The sequence below is a fragment of the Sparus aurata genome, chromosome 22 (genome assembly GCF_900880675.1).
Source record: "Sparus aurata chromosome 22, fSpaAur1.1, whole genome shotgun sequence".
Classification (NCBI taxonomy): domain Eukaryota; kingdom Metazoa; phylum Chordata; class Actinopteri; order Spariformes; family Sparidae; genus Sparus; species Sparus aurata.
In genome coordinates, this window is record NC_044208.1 from 8,887,461 (window position 1) to 8,909,385 (window position 21,925).

The 21,925-nt window shown below is 39.6% G+C and overlaps 4 protein-coding genes across 5 annotated transcripts in view; 1 reads left to right on the forward strand and 3 right to left on the reverse strand.

The window, feature by feature from the left end:
* LOC115574676 (uncharacterized) overlaps nucleotides 1–708 on the reverse strand; it is a 31,433-nt gene extending 30,725 nt beyond the window's left edge. The window contains exon 1 of the mRNA XM_030406352.1: nucleotides 643–708. The gene's annotated coding sequence lies outside the window, so the exon portion shown is untranslated. The remainder of the gene's footprint in view (nucleotides 1–642) is intronic.
* A 2,907-nt stretch (nucleotides 709–3,615) lies between these two features.
* LOC115574677 (uncharacterized) lies at nucleotides 3,616–7,354 on the reverse strand. Its single transcript, XM_030406354.1, has 7 exons — nucleotides 7,273–7,354; nucleotides 6,225–6,545; nucleotides 5,880–6,143; nucleotides 4,967–5,089; nucleotides 4,571–4,672; nucleotides 4,437–4,480; nucleotides 3,616–4,160 (listed from the first exon to the last, which is right to left on the reverse strand). Exons 1-7 carry the CDS (start codon nucleotides 7,322–7,324, stop codon nucleotides 4,083–4,085), a joined length of 984 nt encoding a protein of 327 aa, XP_030262214.1. The 5' UTR covers nucleotides 7,325–7,354; the 3' UTR covers nucleotides 3,616–4,082.
* A 3,117-nt stretch (nucleotides 7,355–10,471) lies between these two features.
* Nucleotides 10,472–13,989, forward strand: LOC115574434 (uncharacterized). Of its 2 annotated transcripts, XM_030405961.1 has the most exons (7): nucleotides 10,472–10,580; nucleotides 10,839–11,168; nucleotides 11,245–11,292; nucleotides 11,449–11,529; nucleotides 12,079–12,180; nucleotides 12,271–12,299; nucleotides 12,953–13,989. In XM_030405961.1, the coding sequence occupies exons 1-7, from the start codon at nucleotides 10,520–10,522 to the stop codon at nucleotides 13,046–13,048; spliced, it is 747 nt and encodes a 248-aa protein (XP_030261821.1). In that variant the 5' UTR covers nucleotides 10,472–10,519; the 3' UTR covers nucleotides 13,049–13,989. The 2 variants fall into 2 exon arrangements, with proteins under 2 accessions (XP_030261821.1, XP_030261822.1); XM_030405962.1 differs by lacking the exon at nucleotides 11,245–11,292.
* Nucleotides 13,990–14,282: 293 nt separating this feature from the next.
* LOC115573786 (uncharacterized) lies at nucleotides 14,283–21,080 on the reverse strand. The gene is made up of 7 exons (XM_030404754.1): nucleotides 20,844–21,080; nucleotides 20,278–20,619; nucleotides 19,901–20,149; nucleotides 19,719–19,760; nucleotides 16,745–16,846; nucleotides 16,626–16,654; nucleotides 14,283–15,936 (listed from the first exon to the last, which is right to left on the reverse strand). The coding sequence occupies exons 1-7, from the start codon at nucleotides 20,950–20,952 to the stop codon at nucleotides 15,841–15,843; spliced, it is 969 nt and encodes a 322-aa protein (XP_030260614.1). The 5' UTR covers nucleotides 20,953–21,080; the 3' UTR covers nucleotides 14,283–15,840.
* Between the last annotated feature and the right edge of the window lie 845 nt (nucleotides 21,081–21,925).

Consider the following 21,925-nt stretch of genomic DNA (forward strand, 5'->3'; position numbering starts at 1 on the left):
CCTGTGGTGAACTTCACATGAGCTTCATGAACAATGTGCAGCGCAGCAGCAACACACTGCAGAGCTGCGTGTTCAGCTGTGATTGTCAACACACTATTTAGTCGACTGAATAATACACGTTTCCTGGCTTCCACCTCCTCTAATGTCTCTGTGGTTTTTCATGAATAAACCCTCATTTATGCTGGTTTTATATGAGGGGAAGTTACAAGGCAGGTGCTGTAATTTGAAGCTGATTTCATATTCTATAGATCATCTGTGCTGAAGTTACAAATGAGATTCTTAGAACATGTTAGACAATAGACAGCTTTTTTTTGCTTTAACATTTTTTGCTCCTGAAGTAAATACTAAAGTCACAGTGTAACTGCTGCAGAAAAATATTAACACACACGTAGATTGGTTCCTCATAAACCTCACTTTCACTGTGATATTCAGACTGTCAGCTGTCTGGATTTAATACTTGAAGAATAAAGGTCCAATTACGGTACACATGTAGTGTGTTCTCCACTGCACAATCAAATCAGGAAGAAGTTTTTTTTTCCCGTAATGGTGGAACAAGTGGAATAACTGAGGAAACCCTAAAGAACCGCGCTGACGGAGGAGGCAAAGAAAGTGAAGAGGGACAGTGATAGAAACCCAGCTCACCTGATCTTCACTGTCGGTCTTCCTGGTGAAGCTGACGGAGGTGTAGTGAACACCATCTTCAGGATCAGCCTGCACAGAGGAGACAACATGGCTGCTCAGTAACACGTAGTTCTAAAATGACTCGCTCTTTCATCTCTCTCTCTCATTTCAGCTCGACTGGTGTAATTCCAGGAGTCACATTCAACAGCTGGCATATAGTTTGTATGATGTAAACTCGCTGTCAGTGGAGTTGTGATGATGAGCTGCGATGTGTTCTTATGCTGCATTGTATACATGTCTTATATTTGATGACTGTCTTGTGGATGGAGAGGTGAGCAGCAACAATATTTGAGAGAAACAGAGAAATGTGACGTGTGTGGTCACCTTGTTTTAGATCAGTGATCGTAGATGCTGCTGTGGTTGTCTCTGATGATGTGCTTTCTGCTGCTGCTGCTGTAGATCTGGTTGATTTACTTGCTGGTGTTGTCGTTGGTTTGGCTCTGGTTGGTTTTGTGGCCTCACCTGGACAAGTGAAGACAAATAAATGACCAATATCTATCTTACAACCTCCAGTAACGTTGAAAATCTTAAGTTAAAGGAACAGTTCACACAAAAATTAAAAATTCTGTCATTATCTACTCACCCCCATGCAGTTGTTTGGGAGAATGCTGACAGGCTGTTTTGCTGTGAAGCTCCAGAAATATTCTGTGGGCTACAAAACTTCACCAGACTTTCTATCAGCATGGTGGTGAGGGAATGACTGAATCTTAATTTTTGGTGAACTGCTCCTTTAAGATCACAACTCAAGGTTTTTTCGTGATGACGCGTTGAAACAGACATTTTAAGCAGGTGCTGTTTGCATTCTAACATGTACTCTGATACAGCCACATCATCAGTGTTTTAATATTTAAATGTAAGTTAAACTAAGACCAGTGAAGGTCGCAGGTTCGAATCCTGGCTCCCCGGGGCGGAACTGAGCTACATGTCGAAGTATCCTTGAGCAAGATACTGAACCCCAAAATTGCTCCTGATGTGCAGTTGGCACCCAGCCTCTGCCATCAGTAAGGGTCCTGCGATGAGCTGGCGACTCATCCAGGGTGTACCCTGGCCTTTGCCCATCAAGTAACTGGATTTGGCCCCAGTAAGCCCACAACCCCCTTGAAAAAGGGGCGATAAAGCGGTAACATCCCCGCGAACCTGACGAAAAAGTGGAAAAGGAAACGGAACAGAACGGAAGTTAAACTAACTTAATTGCTGAAATCATAGTCGTGTTTCAGTGTTTTGTTCGAACAAGACAGTCTGAGCTGAAAACATTATAATGTAACACTCACCCGTGACAACAGTCAGATCATAATCAGTGTCTTCACCGTGTCTTTCTCCTGATCTGAAGTGTCTGCAGCTGTAACGACCATCATCCTCAGCTGTGACCGTCTTTATAACCAGAGAGCAGTCAGGTTCAAGTGTCAGTCTGTCTGATTTAACTTTGGCATCTTTATGAATCTTCCCCTCTTCAAACAGTGTTATTGATTTGTCTGAATGAGTGTAGGTCCAGGTTGTACTTTTGCATTTGTCCTCAGTATCGGTCACATTTTTACAAGGCAGATTGACCTGAACTCCAGGTGTGACAGCAAAGGGTTTGGTCTGAACAGCTACTGATGAGGAAACAAGGAGAGAGAAACACGACAAAGCGGCTTCAATTTGACTAATACTGTGTGTTCAGGGTTCATTTGAGGATCTTCATTCATTTATGTCTGTCAATGTGTGACAAACGTGTCATTTTCTTCCTTACCTGTGACGTGAAGCAGCAGAAAAAAATGAGATAAAACCATTTGAATCCGCCTGAATGAGTCCATCGATCTTCTCTTCCATCTCACGTTTGTAATTTTGCTAAATTGCACGACCTTCTGAACTTAAGTTTTTGTGTACGATGCACACAGCAGTTCCTGTGATAAGTAAGGTGTCACGTCCTGTCAGTGTCAGTCTTGTTTCTCACCAAAGCAGTTCGTCTTTCTGTTGTTTCTGTCTATTTATTATTCTGTCAAAATCTGAATTGTGAAAAATCATCACCATTTTCACTGATTACAAGGCAAAGGAATGTGTTTCTCCATCCACTGAGCCAATCTAATGCTGTAAAAATATATGACATGTATGACTGAGTCTCAAGTTTACATATTTTCCAGTCCCACAGTGGATTTATGACACTGAGGTGTTTCACACATATGTTAGTGGTCTGAGGCCTGTTGGTTCCTCCTTCTTTCTCTGAACTTATTTCTGTCAGAGAAGTGAAGGGGAAGTGTTTTGATGAGAATGTGGGTACAACAGCAGCATCAAGCCTCCATGATATGTGCTGCTCAACTGGACAGTTCCAACACTTCACCTGTGGTCTGGAGGTTGTTCATGCTGTATGCTCACTGCAGACACGACTAGTTGGACATTTAAGATGTGTGAAATGTATTGACATCATTTTAGGTCAGAGTAGGTGGTCATGTGCATCCAAACCTTCTGAAAGTAGTTGAGTTATTAGATTTCTGTACATTCTCAGCTCACTTTGGCTGCATTTCTATCTGTATTAAGACATATTTTAGTGTCCAGAGAGAACAGAGCTGTTCAAGCCACCAGAGGGAAGGTTTACTACTAGTAGAGTCAAGACATTCATAGTAGAGAATATTCACTTTACATCATGACACTGTTAGTACATGAAGGAGTCACAGAACACAGAGTAGAATTGTAAAGATTTCTGTGGGTTCAGCTTTTCATAAAAAGGGTGTGGACCTTTGCCACCTCTGATGTGCTGATTCTTAAATATGATCACAGCATCTACTTCTTGCGATAAGTAAGAAGTCACTTCCTCATGATGACTTCAGTCTGTTTCACACCTCAGTTTGCTGTTGAATTTGTGTGAAGTTAGATTTTATAACATTTTAATTTTTACATGCGATGCATATTTGAGGATTGTTAGTTTAGATACATATTTGCACAAATACAACTTATTGACTTTATAAACTTTATTGTAAAACAGTCAGGACTCATGATGTTTACAGCACACATAAACAGACAGCTGAAAAGTCAAACTGCTCGTCCACCAGTTTGACTCCAGCCTGTTAGTCCAGCTCAGACTGAAACACAAAGAGCTCGGCACAGAAAATACATTTGTCATATTCATGATTAAAAAAACAAATACGTTCACTCTTAAAACTCTTAAAAAGATGTTATGAATAACTGGACCCCAGTATGCAAATCCCCTCAGAGAAACACTCCTATCTTCCCACAGACAGCAGAGAGGAGAGAGAAGACAACAAACGGTGAAATTCAACAAACACATGATGTACAGACTCAGGCGCATTACAGAACACACAGCTCTCCCTAAAATGAGTTCTTCTGCACACAGAGACATGAAACTGAGCTCAAGCTGCTGCAGCTTCAACAACAAACAGGAAATCTTCAAATCAGCTCTGAATTCTTCAGCGGAGTCTGACAGAGGCAGAAGTGTCTCCACAGTTTTCATATTTCACCACACCATCATCTTCATCACGATCCGTCTGTGAAACACAACACACACAAACTGTCACTCTGACACACTTTAACTGACAACTTTCACATCACTGACCCACATTTAACAATAAGAAATAATCTGACAGAGAAATGCACCTGAACGCACCATCACTTACTGTTGCTTGTATTTATATTTTTATGTATGTGTATATATATTATCCCAAAAGTGCTCCAGATGTTCCTCCCAGCTGACTTTGGATGTTTATAAACTGAGTTAGCTGAACCTGAACGCACCACCAGCTCCTGTCTAATCTGATCTTTACCTGGCTGGCTGCTGGACCTGAACGCCTCACTGGTCTCTGGTTCCCTGGAAAATAAAGCACAGAGTAACATTTCAGCTCTAAACTGACAGTTTGTTTTCATCAGTCCAAACAGATGTTGGTGTGAATGTTCTCACCTGGAGCTCTGATGAGAAGAACAGTAATCACAGTAATTAGGACGAGTTCAGCCACACGCAGAACCAACATGATGTAGTCGACAACAGAACAATCTGTACGAGCTGTGGAGCAGAGACATCATGTCAGAGAACAAAGTTACCATCAAACATCAGGAGCACAACACACGTGTTCAGTCATGTTAGTGACAGTGACGGTCCACCACTTCGGTCCAGACTGAAATATCTGCACAACTATTGGAAACACAGTAGTTTTCAAAACAGTGTGGGAGTGTTGGGTGATGGGAAAACAAAAACATTGGTAAATGTTGCAAATCCACATTTTTAACCAAATCTGCACTATTGTACAAATGTGTATGAACTACTCTTGAAACATGAATAATCTTGTTTGTTTCTCGCCTCCTTGTGTTGAAGTTGATGACGTTGGTGTTGTTGTCTGTCCTGCTGTCGACGTTGACGTTGCTGAGGTCTTTCTTGTTGGTTCCGCTGTTGATTTCGATCTGGTTGTTGTTGCATCTTCGCCTGACAAATTAAAAGACAAAAACCAACACAGCCCCGTCACCAGGATATAACGTTAGCAGTGAAGGTCACTGCAAACCGCAGATACATCCAAGGTTCAACTGTGCAAAATGTAGCACATTGCATTCACAGTATATGCTAATTAGTCAACTTTTACATCCTGCAAGGCTGCGGACTGCAGTTACATCCCTGTGTATCAATAAGGACACCCAATTGCCAGGATAAATGTAAGCCACGTACATTTCGATAAAACCATTGATAAGGTAAAACTGAATATCGCTTTATGCTGCAACTTTCTGTTTATCTAGGTTGAACATTCACAATGCTGTGTTTATGCTCTGGTTTGGTTTAGGCACAAAAACCACTTGGTTAGGGTTAGGAAAACATCACGGTTTGGCTTTAAATGCTTGTTTTGGTCAAGGAAGGAGATGGTCCATCTTTCTACGTATAACAGCCAATTTTTGATGCCACAAAAATGGATGAAAATGTCTCTGTGGCTCCTCAAAAAAAAAAAAAAAAAAAAAGAAGAAGCTGACTTTGATGCCTCAAAAACCAGCTGTGAATGACTCTGAAATTAACCTGAATTTAACTCACCAATAATCGTGTAATGTCAAGGTGATATTCCTTATGCATTTGGTACAAATGACAACCTTGGACGTGTCTGTCGTTTGCAGAAACATTCACTGCTAAACAGTACTGCCAGCTGTTTCCCGCTACTTTTCGCAGGAAGTCAAACCATCTCCGTCCATGATTGTCCACCAAAACAGGCACTGTAAGCTCATCGTGATCTCACCTGAGGACTGACGGCTGAATGGAAACTGCTCCTTTGCTGTGCTGTAAATATCTGTCAATTCACATTTGAACGACCGATGACGCTTCAGGAAAGAGGAAGCAAATGTCACGGTCACCGAGCACCCGGACCCTGAAATCTTCATGTCTTTGTTGTATTTATCCACATAGGCGTCCTCATACAGCCACTTCAGTGTCTGGTCACACCATCCAGGAGTCGACACAGAGCAGTTTAATGTAACTTTATCAGCCTCCTGACGTTCACTCACTGGTAACAACGTAGATATCATTAAAATCAATAACAGCCAAAACAAAAACTTCATCACTGTAATGTGATGTAAATACTCACTGATAATGACGAACAGGTGAACGTGAGTGTCTTTATGTTTTCCTGATTCCAACTGTCTGCAGGTGTAGAGACCACCATCCTCGACTGTCACCTTCGTAACAACCAGAGAACAGTTCTCTGTGACACTCAGTCTGTCGGATTTAGCTATGGCTGTTTCCAGAACCCGCCCAAAACGAACGAGATTCACTGATGCGCTGGTAAAATGACGGAAGCTCCAGGTAGTGCGGTCGCATTTATCCTGCTCCTGTATCACTTTTCCACAAGGCAACTTGACATCACCTCCTATCCTGACAGTGAAGCGGATATATTGTCCAGTTATGACTGCGCAGGAAATGAGAGAGAGAGAAGAGAGGGAAAAGTAATTTTTTAATGAAAACGCAGTTGTGTTTGCAGTGTAGAAAAAAAACTTTTTTAAGTAAGCTAAGTAGTATAAACAACATTTCTATGTGATTACCTCATCGGGCTGAAAATTCCAATTGAATGAATGTCGTCTGTATTCTTTGACCTGCCAAAACATTTTTGAACCTGTTTTCACAGGTGAAAAAACTAAACTACGACAATGATTCTGGCTAATAAGAAAACAGTACAGATTAGACTTGATGAGAAAGTTTATCACATTCTTTTCACTCTCAATAGCCTCTTAGGGCTAGTGTTAATAACAGATAATGCGTGTTTTGATATTATCTTGTCTTTTACTTAACTTATTCCAAAGTTTTTTTAAAAAATGGTTATGGTTAGGGTTTGAAAATGGATCACCAAAATAAAGTTACAAAAATGACTGAGTTTAGTCTCACTTAGATCAAACAAATAATTTGTAATTCAAAGTGTTTTTACAGATGAAAAAAGTTATTTAGGAAACTGATTGTGGTTAAAAACATTTTTAACCTGACAAAACCTTTTTTGTCACTTAAGTTCTTCAGTCATAAACTGGTGAGAAAACAATGCACATTAGACTTGAATAGAAATGGAGCATCAGAATTTTTTTTTCTCACTTTCCTCTCAGGGCTTCTGTGAATAACAAACAATACATTATTAATTATTATCTTACCTGGTAAATGAATCAGCATCAGAAACAGTGAAATCCATCTGAAACCAGACATGCTGCTCTCTGTCAGTCAGCCCAATGAACTAATGTTTCATCAGATTGAATCTTTTCTGTCTTTGTAAGAAAATGTATATGTCACTTCCTCCTGGTTGCCTCATTTTACATTTCTGTCGGTGAGATTGAACATATTTGACTTGTGATTTACAGAAACACACAGAGAAACCTGAAGAAATCAAACACAAAAACAACCAAGATACAGAAAAAACATCATGTTGAAAGCACATCGGGTATAAATCTTTACCATCATGACTAGCTGGTGTGTCGTGGTTAATGGTCTGTTAGTTCCTCATTCTGTTGACTGTCCGTGCAATGACTTCAGACATGCAATTTCCCTTTTTTGTTCCTTCTCCACACAGAAGACTTATTTATGCTGTTTTTGAGAGTTAGGTTCAGATGTCAGAGAGTTAGTTCTTGAATCTTTATCCAAGAAAGTGGATCTTGATTTAAAATTTTGACTCGAACGGATAAAATTACTGTCTGTTGCTCAAAATCAAAAGACTTTTAAAGACATCTATACTTAAAAGTCTTGCAGTTCAAATCATTTATACATCTGTATTTTTATGGCTCTTATGCGATCCATTACTTTGAGCCCCAAAATGACAGATCTGTGTAGTACTGTCCAATCTTCACTGCTAATGGATGAATTGCCGTTAAAATGTGGTCCAGACACTCGTGCTCTTCTCAGAATGAAAAGTAATACACAATGCTGATAGCCCTGTCACACTGGACCAAACACCCACCGACACCTAGCTTTTGTCGTCAATGGGAAAGGAAACAATCTGCATGTATTCAGGGGTATAAACATCCAGCTGTAGGCACAATTATTGAGAAACTGAAGTAAAAGATATTCAAAAAGTAACTTGACACGAGAAAAACGATCGCTGTGAGGCAAGCGCTCGGTGTCAATCCTATGATTTCAGCAGATTTGAAAACCTGCGTGTACTGCATGTGCTATTTTTGGTGTAAACATTGTGTGACAGTAAACACAGGGAGCATCAGACCTACTCAACATTAGCACATTAGTGACGTCATTGTGAGCATGCTGACGTGAGCATTTATCTTAAAGCAACCCTGTTCGGTCAGCCTCAAAGATACCCATGCAGATGCAGCTTTGTTTTTTAAAGGTGCACTCTGTAGATTTGGGAAAGGCATTCTGATGAGAAGAGAAGGCCTTTTATGCTTAAATGAACTAAACAATCAAACTCTCTTTTGTTTTTACGATTGAATAAACTGAATAAACAAACAACTGACCTTAAGGACAACACAATTACATACTGTTCCACTCTGTTTGTGGCGGACCCTGCCACCGTTCTAGCTCCCAACAGCGTTCTGGGGACTTTATTTTCCTCTGAGAACAGCTTTTTTCATTCAGTTCTGGAGCTGTTTTATTACCTCGTTAATATTGCAAATATGAAAATTCTGAGTTTTTGTATTTTTTTCTCCAAAATTACATAGTGCCCCTTTAACTGTTTTATATTTTTTACTGCTTACTTGCAGGAACATGTGTCACTTATGGCAGAAATAAAGTAATCAGATTTCGAGGAGAAAGTAGAGGTTTTTCAACAAACATGGTTGTTTAATTTTAGACTCTTTTATATATTATACTCAAATATATCATAATAAATATTCTATTTACTTGTAGATTTTATTTGTCAGTTTTTTCCAGACACATACATTTGGAAGTTTAAGGGCAAATTGAATTCTTTCTCTTTTCTTGCTGGGGCTCTGGCATTTCTTTAAAGGTTAACGCCTCTTTATCATCTAGCATAAACTCCCACACCTCTGCGACTGTTGTAACTTTTTATTGTTACAAAACATCCTACACCTCTTTCAACACTAACACAACCTGCAATAATGAACAAACAGCTGCTGACACACCCTCACAGACTCCTTACTGTTTACTTTTGACAAATCAGGTATAAAAAAGAAAGAAAAGAAACTTGATACATGACTTGAATGATTTTCTGTTGATCAGACGTGCTGCAGGTACAGTTTATCTTGTCTGCTCACAAGTTGGTCGACAACTCTGCTGTTCCTGCCTCGTCTGATCCTGAGCCTGTTCCCGAGTCAGAGCCAGCTGACATGGACACAGTTCCTGAGTCAGACCTCTCTTATGTTGCTGAATTTGAATTGTCTAGATGCTCAGACTGCTACCAAGTCAACTCATGTTGGATAGCTCCATAAACAGCCAACGTCACATCTCTTCCCCAGTCGGCGACCCAGTCGACTCCCGTCGTCTGTGGTCAGTCTGGCATCTGTTTCTGGATCTTCCAGTCAACAACCATCCCAGACCTCCAGCTGTCAGCCCAACCAAATGCTCAGCCAGACCTCCCAGATCATCTGCCATTAGTCTTTACCAATACTCTACTGCCAGTCTCCAGTTTGCAAGTTTCCTGTTGCTGATACCCAGAGAGGTTCAACCTTCGCCATCTGCCACCAGGTTGACCTCCAGAAGGATTCAGTGTTTGTCAGTGGTGTTGAGGCAGACATCTGGAGGTGCTCCAGGTCAACCAGAAGGGATCTGCCTTTGCTGCAGACTACCGGCACAGCTCCTTGAAGAGGTCCTGCCTTTACCTCCTACCTGACTGTCTGGTGGGCTTTCTGCCTGACCTCTGGACTGGTACCACCTATCAATTCAGCCACCTGGATGTCCTCCTGAGATGCTCCGCATGTCTGGTCATCTTCCTGCTCAATTTCTCAAGTGGTTCCACCCATCTGTCCTGCATCCTGGATGCCCTCCAGATCAGCTTCAGCCCCACCATGGTCCTATCCTGCAGTTCTTCATGTCCCAGGCCATTTGTCCCTGGGAGATGTAGTAATCCCCTGTTTAATCTGGTGTAAATCAGCGGGTAAATGAGTGTTAACCTAATAAATAAAATGTAACATGTCTTTGGCTAGAGATTATGTAGCCTGAGCCAGGAGTGTTGATAGTCTGAATTAGATGATTTTGAGGATTAGAGGGCCCTTTTGGAACAAGACCTGAGCCTGTCAGCGGCCCTGGCCTGAGTATCCCTCCAACATAAATCCAGATACTTGTTAAAAACACACAAAAAGTAGGTTGTTGCTATGAGGAAGTGACCACACCTCTTAAAACAGGAAGTACAGTCTCTATTACTTCATTTAAGACACATTGGCTCAGCGACTCTGATAGTTGATACCTGAGAATAGGCAGTAACAGGACTCGAGCACCATGGTTCAAGTGAGACGGAGTCAAATGTCTTTATTTCTGATTCTGCTGCTTCATTTTCCAGGTAAGGATTTGTGTACATATATATATATATATATTTATATATATATATATATATATATATATATATATGTATATATATATATATATATATATATATATATATATATATATATATATACATATATAGATATATATAGATATATCTATATATATATATATATATATATACACATATACACACACACACTAATACCAGAACATTACACTAAAACACAGTGTTAAATTCATATTCATGTGTCATCTCTCATCTTTTCTACAGCACAGACTGGACAGCGCCGTCATCTTCGTGTAGAACATGGAGAAACAGCCATTTTGCCTTGTGAATTTGTGATCCAATCTCAGTACCGATGTGAAAATACTGACTGGTTCTTCATCAGTCCAGAGAGCAGAGCAACAGTAGGGCTGGTTAGAGCGGGGCGGGTTGTTGTTAACACCACAGACAGATCATATAGACTGGGTGTTAGAGAGCCTTGTTCACTGGTTATACCTATGGTCACATTCAATGACATTGGTCACTACTACTGCAGACAGCTCAGATCAGGATTTGGACGAGTTCGAGACTCCGTGGTCGATCTGGACGTTTTTATCCGTGAGTATTTACCCCATAATGTTTTCATTGATTTTGCATGCATTGATTTTGAATTAATCTTGCCCTTGTTGTGCAGCCGACAGAGTACATCCTGATCTAGATATCACACATTCGAACGGAGACGGTGAGAATTTCTTAAAGCTGTTCAACGGTTCTGAGCTTCAATGTGCAAAATAACCTTGAAATGTTTGTTTTATGTTGTGAGTTTGAAGTTTTCATATCATGTCACAACATGTTTTTTTTAACTAAACAGTTTGTTGAGTTTTGCTCATGTGTCCAGGTGAGGTCACAACGCCAGCTGCAACAAAAATAACCGCCACAGCAGCATCCGCAATCACTGATGCTCCAATGGAACAACAAGGTAGTGACTCAAAGTTTTTATTTATTTATTTATTTTTTTACTATTTCTATAATCCTCTCTCCCTGGCTTTCTTTCTCTTTTTTAAGTAAAGCTGTGCAGGAAGAAGAACCTCGTTTCTCTGTTTACTGGTTTGTGTTGTTTCATCAGTAAATGGTTGAATGTTTAAAAATGCTCCACACAGTGGCTGCCAACAAGTCATTACTTTTAAAATGTTCCTCAAGTTCATACAGACCCAATGACAGAGGAAGCACATATTTTGAGAAGAGAACAAAGGTTGAAGAACTTCATCAGCCCCAACATGTAGTCAAACTAAAAAAAACCACAACCATCAAATGAATGTTTAAACACTTCTGAAAGTCACACGTAATTCTCTTCTCTTTTTGTTATATGATTTGGAAAAGAACAGGAAGCTGCAGCCTGAATGAGAGGCAGCATTCATTTGTACAATTTTACTTGAATTAGATTTTCACTGCACAAAAATGAATCAAAAAATATTTTAAAATGCACGTTAACAACTTTGTTCTCTGACATGATGTCTCTGCTCCACAGCTCGTACAGATTGTTCTGTTGTCGACTACATCATGTTGGTTCTGCGTGTGGCTGAACTCGTCCTAATTACTGTGATTACTGTTCTTCTCATCAGAGCTCCAGGTGAGAACATTCACACCAACATCTGTTTGGACTGATGAACACAAACTGTCAGTTTAGAGCTGAAATGTTACTCTGTGCTTTATTTTCCAGGGAACCAGAGACCACCTGATGAAGACACTGTGAGCACTTTTATTGTTATTGTTGTTTTAGTTTTGCATTTGTCTGTTTTTTTAATTCATATATTTATCTTTATTTATTTTTTCAAGTCAGTTTCGTTTCAGTTAATTTCCAGAGTTACCTTCCTTGTTTCAGTTTAGTTTTGATCATTTAAAAATGTTTAGTTTTTGTTTCTTTTTGTTTTATTGTTGTTTTGTCAGGGGCAATATTCAAGAAGTTTATAATTGGTATTATAACCACAGCATTTTGGGGAGGCACCTGACGCTGACAGTTTTGTAAAAAAAAACAAAAAACAATAACCCTTAAGTCAGAAGTTTTAATCTCGTTTAAGTTGACTAATAAGGTCATTGTTTTTTCACACGATATTTTAGTTTTAAATTTAGTTTTAATTAATAACCATGGTAGTACCTGTTCATGCATGACGCTGAACGTTTATTAGAATCCAAACAGTGAGGAGTTCAGGTCCAGCAGACTGTCGGTTGGAGATCAGATCAGGCAGTAGCTGACGGTGCGTTCAGGATCTGCTGTCAACTATTCGATTTCAAAACATCAGCAGTCAGCTGGGAGGAAAATGTGTCAGTTTGGGGGATTTTACCATGAATCTATGATATCTATTTGTTCTCTCCAAACTCAGGCGTGTTGTTGTTTTTCACAGGTACATCAGGATGAAGGTATGGTGAACTATGAAAATATTGGAGGACCTTCTGCTTCTGTCAGAATCAACACCAAGGTCAACTACCCACAGGAATGACGCCACTGCTGTCAAACACTTCTTTACAGCATTACTGTACATAAAAAAAGACTAATCTAATTTTATTTGAAGTTTTAGATCATGTCTTGGTGACTGTACTGATGTGGAATTGAAGGGGATGTTTGGTGAACTGATTCTGACTTGTAGCCAAATTTTCTTGATTTTATCTCATTCTAAGAAGCTTATTGTTCAGTGTGATTGTCTGTTAGGTTTGCAAAAAAGAAGGTGTGAATGAGCGTTGGTTCTTTATGTAGTAATTCTGTTGCTGAAAACAAAATAACATATATTCAACACAATTACCTACCAAAGTATGAAGGAATAATCCAAAATAGGATAAAACACTTTTTTGTCATGAAATTCAAACTCTCATTTTCATGATACCTATCTGAAAACATATATTAGCATTTTGGTGCATGTGGTTTGGCTAGAGATATCATGGCAGACACAACTATTCAGAATTAATACAGGTATATAATGTGTTCAGTCAGTCAACTTGTTTTTGTCGCCTGTGCTGTGTGCTTTATATGTGATGTTCATTTTATTTTTGATTCTGTAACTTGCTTAACTTGAAAAAAGCAACTTCCACAAAATCAATTCCTGAAAGCTAAAACAAGGACTCTAATTTAGTATGTTCTCTTGTGCAAATAAATCAAAACTTTATTTGAACATTGAAAATGATGCGCAGATAGAAAAGAGAATGGGGCCATGGATGGACCCCTGGGGCACACAAAAATTCACTGATAAGCTGCACTCATGTCAAGATGCTTAACAATGATGTTATGTCAGAGTCAACCTTAATTAGTAGGTCAGTGAGTACTCTGGTCAAGGCTGGAAGTTAATCTCTGTTAATCGTTTAAGTTAGGTTTGGAGTTTTGTGTGTTTGTTCGTCTGCAAGTTTGAAAAACCTGAACAACAAATTAAAAGTTAGGCAGAAATGGGGAAAGGAAATAAAAAATGTTGGTTGATTGGTTATCGTTATGAAATATATACTGATTGCATAATGTGACAGTTGTGGAAAAATGACATCTTCTTCATCTTTCACTATGCTCTTACTTTTTTCAGCAAAAATAAATAAAGGTCGCTGCAACAAAAACAGGAAAAAAAATGTTAAATGTTAAGTTTCTCTCAAGATATTCATCATTATGGCCATCATAGCACTGATTGAAGTCATATACATGCAATTTGAATCTAAAATAATATTAAAGTATTTTAAAAAAGAAAATAAGAAAACATCAACCAGAACTGGATTTATTCATGTAAGTAGAAACTGAACAATAGTTGTATAAAATGTTGGCTCCATGATAACATTACACATCTTTGATTGTAACAGGCATGACATTTCATAACACATTTACAACACTTTTTTCAGCAGATCATGTCATCAGATATAATTACAATATAATACCATCTAATTTATAGACATTAGACAACAGTTTCAAAAATTCTTTGAGTATCAAAGATGATGAGCTCAAGAGTGAAAACATTAAGGTCATGCTAGGCAATTTAGAAAAATCTGTGAAGTGCATGGCATCCAGGGACAGTTTTTAAAGGTTGTGTTCAGTAGAGCTGGTAAATACGGTTCCTTTTAAGGATTCGAGTCATTGTGAGTCACTCACTAAATTGAACCGGGTTGTGCGAGTCACTTGAGTCAGTATTGCCAAATCACCATGGAAACTCAGTCCTAGCCCATTGTCTCTTAACCACTAACGTAGTAAAAAGCACAATGCAATAAAACATTATATACATGATTGGAAAAATAAAAGTAAAATAAAAAATAAAATGAAATAAAATAAAACAAAATAAAACAAATAAATAATAGAGTACTGAGGTAGGAACAGTGTAAATGGATAAAGTTCCCAAATAGAGATAATAATATCCTACTTACAATATAATACTTAATATCTATATAATATGTATATATAAATTTTTTTATTTTGCAAAGATTAATCGACCTCATTTTCATTTTATTATGCTACATCTATACACCAAACCTACAGTAGCCTAGGCTACCTGCAGAACATTGTGTAACAATATGTTATTTCAGAAGTGGAAGAATGGCTTCTGTTGTACTATGATAGGGATGTGCTTTTTGACTCGAGGAAGTCTAACCCAGAGACTTCAGTCGCTCGTCTGCTACTCATTCAGAAGGTAGCCGGCTGTTTGTGCTATCCTGCTCTGACTTGAGTCGCGGGGGTTTCCGGCAGCTAGCGAGCCGTGTTCCTGGAAATACAGCCAACTCGTAGCTTGCGAGCCGCGTTTGCAGGAAACGCCACGAGTCGGCCGTGTTTCCGGCATCGAGGCTCACAAGCTAGCCTGCAAGCCGATGCAGGAAACACTCGTAGCAAGTTTGTAGCAAGCTCGTAGCAAGCCCGGGGCTAGTGGGCTATGAGCTTGCTATGTAACCAGCTCTGCATTACGCTAATTATCATTTTAGATCTGATTATAGTAGGGCTCAAGTGATTTGAGTTAGTGATACTAGAGATTCGCGACTCACAGGTTATTTTAAATACCCGGTTTAAAGATCCGGATGAGTCATGATTCATACACCTCTAATGTTCAGTGACTGCATAAAGCAAAGAAAGTGTTGCCAGAAAAGACTAAGTGCTCTAATTGTACAAAAAGCTTCTTAAACTATATAAAATTAACACTTGTATAGCTGGCTGTGACTCAACACATTTCTCCACATCACAATACTAAAGGACCTTATCTAAAACCTTCATGAGATTTGTTTCAATCATGTACAGTAATGCTGTGAAGAAATGTTTAACAGCAGCGAAGACTCGATGCTCTGGTTAGTTGATGTTGGTGTTGATTCTGACGGGAGCAGAAGGTCCTCCGATGTTTTCATAGTTTGCCGCGCTGTCATGTCTGCCTCCATCATGATGCACCTGTGAAACACAAAGACACACCTGAGCTCAAATGTTTAAAGGTTGATCAAATTTGTTTAAATTCCCGAAATTGCCACAATTTCCTCCTGGCTACAGTTACTGTCTGTTCTGATCTTTACCTGACTGTCAATCAATCAATATCTCTGACGAATAGGATCTTTACAAAATGAAAAATTAAGTGAAAAGAGGAAACCCATTCTGGATACTAATGGAAACTAAACTGCGCTGAAAGCAAAAGGAATAATGAATTAAAAAATTGAAATATAAAACTATAACAACATCAACAACAACAAAAACAAAAACAACAAAAACATCAACAACAATAACAACATCAGCAACAACAACAACAACAACAACAACAACAACATCATCATCAACAACAACAACATCAACAACAACAGCAACAACAACAACATGAAAAATAACTATTATTATGTTTATTGACATGACTGTGCATCAGTTGCCCCCCCAAAATATTGTGGTTATAATACCCATTCTAAACTTCAAAAAAATTACCCCTGACAAGCAAACAAACAAACAAACAAACAACCACAGGGAAACAAGGAAACTCACTCTGGAAATTAACTGAAACTAACCTAAAATTTTAAATATAAACAAAAATAGAATAGATAAATGAAAACAGACAAACTACAATTATAACAACAACAACAACAACTAAAAATGCTTACAGTGTTGTCATCCGACGGTCTCTGGTTCCCTGGAAAATAAAGCAAAGAACTACATTTCAGCTCTAAACTGACAGTTTGTGTTCATCAGTCCAAACAGATGTTGGTGTGAATGTTCTCACCTGGAGCTCTGATGAGAAGAACAGTAATCACAGTAATTAGGACGAGTTCAGCCACACGCAGAACCAACATGATGTAGTCGACAACAGAACAATCTGTACGAGCTGTGGAGCAGAAAAATCATGTCAGAGAACAAAGTTACTATCAAACATCAGGAGCACAACACATGTGTTCAGTCATGATAGTGACGTGGAAAATTTCAGGCGAGATTGCATTTAAGACCATTTGGATACCCACAACTCCACAGACCGTTACAAGACTAAAGAGTGCTGACAAAACCGGCTGTCAAGTTAAATGACCAAAACCAAACTGTGATGTTTCCCTAAACCTAACCAAAGCTAGCATAAAGACACCACTGTGACATGAAGAAAGTGGAAAATTGAATCTAAGAGGCACACTAAAGCTGCACCGTGAGGAAACATTCAGTTGAATTCATCTGTGGTTTTGCAGGAACATACTCGGCTAACATTTATTCAGGCAGTTGGCTATCAGCTGTTGTGTCCTAAATGAAGTGATAAAGCATCGACTTCCTGTGATAAGAGGTGCGCCACTTCCTCATTGTGCCCAAAAAACCTAAAATGGAATTGTCAGCGCGTCATCAATTCTTGTTTAGGGCAAGACTGCTCTGACAGCTGTATTGAAGCCTATGGGAGATGCATGGAGAAACACACTCAAACCCAACAGGTGATCAAAGCACACAAGCCACCGCTCATAGTGAGCGAAGAGAGGCAAATAATTATTTAATCTCATTTGAATAGTGCCATTAATCACACACATGTCAGTTCAAAAGATAATGGGTGTCCATGTTTCCCTGAGCTGATGCACTGGGACACCTTTTTATGACAGAGAAAAGGGAATGACATACAACAAAGGGCCATAGGTTGGAATTGAATCCATGCTGCTGCAGTGAGGACACAGAGATGGAGAGAGAGCGAGAGAGAGACAGCACCCCAGAGATGCAGGGTGCAGTGTTGAAGTTGTTCAATACTGTACTACAGTCAGGATGTTTTCCTGACATCTGGTGCAAAGGGCTCATTTCCCCCATTCATAAGAGTGGGGACAAATCAGACCCTTATAACTACCGTGGCATCTGTGTCAGCAGCTGTCTGGGTAAACTATTCTGCAGTATTCTCAATAAAAGGATACTAGATTTCCTTGAGGAACACTCCATCTTGAGTTAAAGTCAAATTGGCTTCCTCCCATAACACCGCACCACCGACCATGTATATACCCTTCACACTTTAATTAACAAACATGTACACCAAAAGAAAAAATGGAAAGATATTCACTTGTTTCGTTGATTTCAAGAAGGCTTTTGACTCTATTTGGCATGAAGGGCTCTATTACAGGCTCCTGCACTGTGGTATAGGGGGCAAAATGTATGATCTGGTCAAATCAATATATTCGGAAAATATGTGTGCTGTTAAAATTTGAGACAAACAAACTGAATTCTTCACCCAGAGAAGAGGTGTACGCCAGGGCTGCAATTTAAGTCCGACTCTATTTAATGTGTATATAAATGAACCTGCTGTCGAACTGGATCAATGTGCTGCTCCTGGCCTCTCCCTCCTAGATAGAGAGGTGAAGTCTCTGTTTTATGCTGATGACCTTGTTCTACTGTCTCCTACTGAACAAGGACTACAGCAACAGCTGGACATAGTAGAAAAGGACGGTCAGAACTGGGCCCTGGCAATAAATATGAAAAAAAACTTATGTCGTGGTCTTTCAAAAACGCCCCAGATGCCAGGAGAACAAACACCAATTTACCATAAATAATCATGTCATTGAACATAGCATGAGTTATACCTACCTTGGTCTAACCATCACAGCATTAGGGAGTTTCAACATGGCAGTGAATGCACTAAAAGAAAAAGCTCAAAGAGCCATACATGCAATCAAGAGAAAATTTAATAAATTCCAAATTCCACTCAAAATCTGACTTAAAATATTTGATAGTGTCATCCAGCCCATTGCGCTGTACGGTAGTGAAGTATGGGGTCCCCTCAGTCATCAGAGCTATACCCGCTGGGACAAACATCCAACAGAATCTTTACATGCAGAATTCTGCAGATACGTCTTACACGTACACAGAAACACACCAACAAATGCATGTAGAGCAGAATTAAGCAGATACCCACTGAAAATTAACATTCAAAAGAGAACGCTCAACTTTTTTAACCACCTGAAATCCTCCACTCCAAAGCCCTCCAAACTCAAGAGCTGAGCCCAGAAAAGAGTCCCATATGTCAGTTGGTACTGAGGCTAACTGCTCCCTCTCAGACACAGTCTGACCAGCCTAACAACTACTCTGCTCTCCAAACACCAATCAGAGTAAAGCAAATTATAACACAATTTAAAGAAACCTATCTGTAACATTGGAGAGAAGAAACTAAAAGCCAAAGCAGATTAGAGATCAGATACAGATCCTGACCAGGTTCGGGCTCAGTGACCACAAAGTGACAATCCAACTGGAAGACACAAAAAATCATGGCAACCAAAAGCAAACAGAACATGTGGTCACTGTTCAACAGGTGAGGTTGAGACAGAGATGGACTTTCTCCCACAATGTGAAAAATTCAATGAAACAAGAAACATTTATTTTGAAAAATTCATCTGTATAATCTTAAATTTCAAAGAGCTGAGACCTGGGAGAAGGAGACAGGGCATATCTTGCTTACACACACACCCACCCACACACACACACACACACACACACACACACACACACACACACACACACACACACACACACACAGAGGATATACTGTAGATTTAATTCATGTAAATCAAAATTAATGTAAATCAATCTTGAGGTTGCGTATACGTTTATGTTAAGTTATTGTTAATGTCCAAAAGTTTGCACAAGATGCTTTGGCAAAATTGTTGTTAAAACTTTCATGCCAATAAAGCCCCTTTGAATTGATAAAATTGAAAAAAAAATTGAATTGAGACAGAGAGAGAGAGAGAGAAGTGTACCTAGTTGTGGTGGAGTGTCGTCCTCTGCAGATGTCTTGCTTCCTTCATTGTTGAATAAGACATGAAATGTTAAAACACAACATATGATGATATAATACTTTGTGTTTGCCATCCAAAGAGACTCACTGTGAATTAATAATGTTATCTTAAAATCATAATTCATGAATTCAGATCAAATGTACCTGAGTTAACTTTCCACAACAGCTTCTGTCCACTCTGATTATCTGTCATTTCACACTCAGGTAACTTTTGATAGTTTGACTTGTGATTAAGATGAGTTGGAAATGTCACCCTGGCAGAACAGCCAAGCTGCACTGTCTCCACTACATCCATATTATCATCATAAAGCCACTTCACTGTGTATCCACATCCACTATATGTAAACACAGTGCAGGTCAACATATCTTGATCATCCACCTGTAGTTTCTCCACTGGTGAAGATGAGACAAGACAACAAGAATAAATTAACTTCATCACTGTGATCATTAGTTTTGTAATGTTTAGTATTTTGTTCTGACAAAACAGTTTAATCTAAAAACATAAAGATTTAAATACTCACCGTTAACAACAGACAGATGAACCGGAGCATCTTCACCTTGTTGTCTTCCTGATTTGTGGAACTGTCTGCAGCTGTAACGACCAACATCCTCCACTGAGACATTTGTAATAACCAGAGAGCAGCTCTCTGTCACGCTCAGTCTGTCTGATCTAGATTTGTGAGTCCCAGTTGTACTGATCCGTCCAAGATAAACCAGCAGTTTCACTGATACCCCTTCATAACAACTGGCAAGCCAAGAAGTACTGTCACATTTGTCCTGAGTATTGATCACATTGTCACAAGGCAAAGTGACTTCATCTCCAACTCTGGCAGTGACGGAGGCGTGATTCAGTCCAGTTACTGCTGTTGAAGATGAGAGATAAATATGAGAAAAATTTTTGAAATAAGTTTGTTAAGTTCATTGTTCGTGTGATGATTATTTCTTTATCCTTGTTTTCAAGAGCTGACTGAAATAACCACTTACAGACACATTATAACAGATTTTCTTGTCTTAGTTGAATCCAGTGTACCCAATAAAGAAACTTCAATGCACCTTCCATTTCTATCTGTGATATACGTCTTCTTACCTGTGAACTGAAGCATCGCTGTCACAAATAAAGACATTTGAATCCATTTGAACTGGACCATCATGATTCTCTGTCTCTCTCCTTCTTCTGTCTCTCTTCTTATGATCATCTGAGTTTCTAAAGTTGTGCTTTAGTCGAGAGAAGCTGCACCTACTTCCTGTGGTTCATGTGATGTCACTTCCTAATTTTTCTTCTTCCTCTGATTACAAGCCAAAGGAAAATGTTTGAGTCAATCTAGCACTGTAACAAACAAACTTAATGAAGACTCGAGTATTTGTCACACTGATGTGTTTCACACATATGTTAGTGGTCTGAGGTCTGTTGGTTCCTCCTTCTTTCTCAGCATTTATTTCTGTCAGAGAAGTGAAGGGGAAGTGTTTTAATGAGAATGTGGGTACAACAGCAGCAGAGCTCTGTGGGTCTGAGCCTCTAATGATGAGCAGATAAACATGAGAAACACACAAAGCTCACAGGAATACACAGTCCACACTTTATTAGGACGTCACCCAACTGTTCCTCTTTTTTCCCACATCCTCCGGTACCCACGTTGCAACGCGCATCTTGGAATGTGCGGCAAACATCTGTGCTTGGACTGCTGCGCATCACCTCGAGCTCAACCTTTATAAAAATAAAATCCCCTTCTTCCCCAGGAAAGACTGCCTTCGCACTGTTGAGGACATCACAATATTGGCTTCATCAACTGTGAAGAAACCTGGGAGTAATCCTTTACGACATACTATCTTGTCCCCCCAACATCACTGCTGTGGCCCGATCCTGCAGATTTACCCTCTACAGCTTCTGCCGAATCCGGTCTCTCCTCAGGGACGCAACGCAACTCCTGGACCAAGCGCTGGTCATCTCCCGCCTTGACTACTGCAACTCGCTCTTGGTTGGACTCCCAGCCTCTGCGACTAAACCTTCTCCCATGTGCCCCCCCTCCTCCGTGACTTCCACTGGCTTCCTGTTGCGGCCCACATCCAGTTCAAGATGATGGCACTGGCTCTTCAAGGCCGTCAATGGAACAGCACTCATCTACCTCCAAACACTGGTCAGACCACACGTCCCAGCGTGAGCACTTGGCT

Bases quoted from the DNA above. Each gene is read 5' to 3' on its own strand.
- LOC115574677 (XM_030406354.1), bottom strand. From the start codon at position 7,324: ATGTCTGGTTTCAGATGGATTTCACTGTTTCTGATGCTGATTCATTTA. The intron at 4,673-4,966 runs GCGAGAAACAAA...TCTGCTCCACAG, and splicing joins ATCAACTTCAACACAAGGAG to CTCGTACAGATTGTTCTGTT. The intron at 4,161-4,436 runs GTAAAGATCAGA...TGTGTTTCACAG, and splicing joins CAGGTCCAGCAGCCAGCCAG to ACGGATCGTGATGAAGATGA.
- LOC115573786 (XM_030404754.1), bottom strand. From the start codon at position 20,952: ATGATCATAAGAAGAGAGACAGAAGAAGGAGAGAGACAGAGAATCATG. The intron at 16,847-19,718 runs GTACACTTCTCT...TCTGCTCCACAG, and splicing joins CGACACTCCACCACAACTAG to CTCGTACAGATTGTTCTGTT. The intron at 16,655-16,744 runs GTGAGAACATTC...TTTATTTTCCAG, and splicing joins TCTTCTCATCAGAGCTCCAG to GGAACCAGAGACCGTCGGAT.
- LOC115574434 (XM_030405961.1), top strand. From the start codon at position 10,520: ATGGTTCAAGTGAGACGGAGTCAAATGTCTTTATTTCTGATTCTGCTG. The intron at 12,181-12,270 runs GTGAGAACATTC...TTTATTTTCCAG, and splicing joins TCTTCTCATCAGAGCTCCAG to GGAACCAGAGACCACCTGAT. The intron at 12,300-12,952 runs GTGAGCACTTTT...TGTTTTTCACAG, and splicing joins GACCACCTGATGAAGACACT to GTACATCAGGATGAAGGTAT.